Source organism: Sinocyclocheilus anshuiensis, unplaced genomic scaffold (genome assembly GCF_001515605.1).
Source record: "Sinocyclocheilus anshuiensis isolate Anshui unplaced genomic scaffold, SAMN03320099.WGS_v1.1 scaffold1151, whole genome shotgun sequence".
Taxonomy (NCBI): Eukaryota; Metazoa; Chordata; class Actinopteri; order Cypriniformes; family Cyprinidae; genus Sinocyclocheilus; species Sinocyclocheilus anshuiensis.
In genome coordinates this window covers 1,074,689-1,077,375 of record NW_015548202.1, presented here as the reverse complement: position 1 = coordinate 1,077,375, position 2,687 = coordinate 1,074,689, and the positions used below count along the sequence as shown (strand labels likewise).

Below are 2,687 nucleotides of genomic sequence, written 5' to 3'. Positions count from 1 at the left end.
TGAGAGAGTGTGAGAGTGTGTGTGTGTGTGTGTGTGTGTGTGTGTGTGTGTTTTCTCGGTTCGGCTGCAGCGGCCTCACACACACTCACTCACCCGCTCATGGTGAACTTCACCACGGCCAGCCTGGATCCGGCGCCGCTCAGCTCCGCCTGGAACTCCGAGTCATTCCCGATCACCTTCACCCCGACCATGATTCAAACACACGGGGAACGAGTCGCTGATTAGCGCTATTAATCGCTTCTGATCGCTCAGATTGATCCAAAACCACTGAGGGGATCGGCGCGGCACGACGCTTCTCCCGGATCACACTTCCTGTGTAGTGATGACGACGGTAGTCAGGCTGACCAATCACAAACGACTCTTCCCGTTTGTGATTGGTCAACCGGCCTGTTTTCGTCAGAAGGGGCGGTGCCTGGGAACCGTTCATGAGGTGTCGCAAAGCAACTGTCGCGAGGTCCAAATAACTTTAATTCGAAGCGCATTTTGTGTTTTTATTTATTTAAATCATTGTATTTGTATCTATGTGAATATTTTATTAATGTTTTTTTTTAATGAAAATGATTAAAAATATTATTATGGTATAAAGGTACCATGATATTCATACTGTCGAGTAAAATGAACAAGCGAGTGGACTACAAAAACAAAAGTAAACAAAATAAATAAAATTAAAATAAAATAATACATAGGATAACAAATCGCATATTCTCCTGTTCCAGGACAAACATTTGTATTATTTTTCTTCTGAGTTGCCATGGTTACGGACCGATGTAACGCGACCACAACATGAGCTGCATCAGAACTGGGATGGTTTTACTCCTGATTTCATTAGTTGCGCTGAACCAGACGAGCGCTGACTACGGTGTGTTTTTGCTCTAGGAATATATTATACAATATAACATGTTTGCTAGATCTCGACCATTATACGCTATAAATCATTTACCATTGGCTGATCTATCAAAATAGCATAATTAGAATGATTGTGTGTTTCTCTGCCATGAAACAGTACGTATATGTGAAAATAAATCTGAATTTAAGTGTTTATTTGTAGGTTTGCTATTTTATTGTTTGTTTGTCTTTCAGAGAAGAAAGCTCAAAAAAGGAGATTTGACGTGGCCTCCTTACCTAAGAAAAATAAGGAGTTAACAAAGCTTTCTTCCTTGAAGGGAAGACAAGAGCAGGTATATTCATATTCATAACTGAAGATCAGATCATTTCACAGTAACTCCACCTGTTATGTGTCCTGGAGTAAAGCAGTCAGTGTAAAAAATGAAAAAAATATTATTATTAAAGAAATATTATTATTTAATGTCCAGTTTATATATATATTTATTTATTTATTTATATATATATATATATATATATATATATATAAACTGGACATTAAATAATAATAAGTAAATAATCTAAAAATGTTATCCTATTATTATTATTATCAATAATAACAATAATAATTATTAATATATTATTTTAAATTAATAACCTGACATGCTGCTTCAACACTAACTGCGGTTACTGAAACCACGCCTTCTTTCTTTGCGTGAACATTTGGGCGCATTATGCTAATATTTCCACATAGTGAGGTAGATATGTGGGGGCGTGTTAGAACGAGCTGTTTTAGGGGGGCGTGGCAGAGTCTTAACTTTGATAAAGAATATCTCTTTGGTTTTGAGACTTTAGTCTTTGCAACTTCAGGGATCTTATCTATTCACAATCAGCTTGTAACACTCCAAAGAGAAAGGAAAACTTGAAATCGCATCATATGACCCCTTTAACTGTTTGCACGACAGACATGAATGATTCCTGAGAATCAAGTCTATTAGTGAATGCGTGTGTCTTTTCTATGTTTGCCGAACCACAGATCTGCACGAGGAGGAAAGAAAAGCCGTGGTCTGCTTATGTGGAGCTGGAGATGGTTGAGATGGGATGAGGAAAGTTCACTGTTGTGATGAAGAGATGTAGATTACATACACAACACACACATTCAGTACTGAATGAACACATCTGCACATTTGTTTAATAAATACTTTGGTGTTTTATAGTACCTGAAGTTTTCTAATCATGTATTTGATGTTTTATCATACAGACACAGACATTTTTACTAAAGTATTGAAGGATTTAAGGATATTCAATAGCAGCCTGCATGTGTGTTGTTATATTACTTACTATTTTCCTCTTGCTCTAGTTCTGATTGTTGTTTAATCTTATGATTGTGAGGTTTCGAGGGATATTGTCTCCATTTTAAAGGTGGATTTTAACATCACAGGACAATGTTGTGAAGCAGTGATTTTCTCTCCCGGTGATTTTGCTTTGGTATAATAGCACTTCTTGAATTTGCTCTGGTCAGATGAAGTACAAGACGAAGTCCAGATGAAGTACAGGATGAATTTCAGGCACAGTCTGAGCATTGAAACATACGTAGCTAAAATTATTAAATAAACCCTGCTAATTTTTTAGAATCATCACATGGTCTTCTGCTTTTTCCTCTCCTTTAGTTTCTTCTGTCAACCTCAGAGAAAATTCTGGGCACATTTTTTTTTTACATTTTGGTTTTGGGTATCAGCAGAAATCTTCTGAGAGTTTTGGATACCCATGCAGCAGCAAAAAATAAATAAAATATATAAATAAATACATAAATAAAATAAAATATTTTTAGATATATATCAAAATAAAAAAAAATGGCCAAAAAA

General features: G+C 36.1%; 1 protein-coding gene across 1 annotated transcript in view; it reads right to left on the bottom strand.

The window, feature by feature from the left end:
• Window positions 1-325, bottom strand: part of LOC107653394 (thioredoxin-like protein 1) — a 9,332-nt gene extending 9,007 nt beyond the window's left edge. Inside the window, exon 1 of the mRNA XM_016440104.1 lies at window positions 94-325. Within this exon, the coding sequence (XP_016295590.1) occupies window positions 94-191 (98 nt within the window). The 5' untranslated portion in view covers window positions 192-325. The remainder of the gene's footprint in view (window positions 1-93) is intronic.
• Window positions 326-2,687: the final 2,362 nt, after the last annotated feature.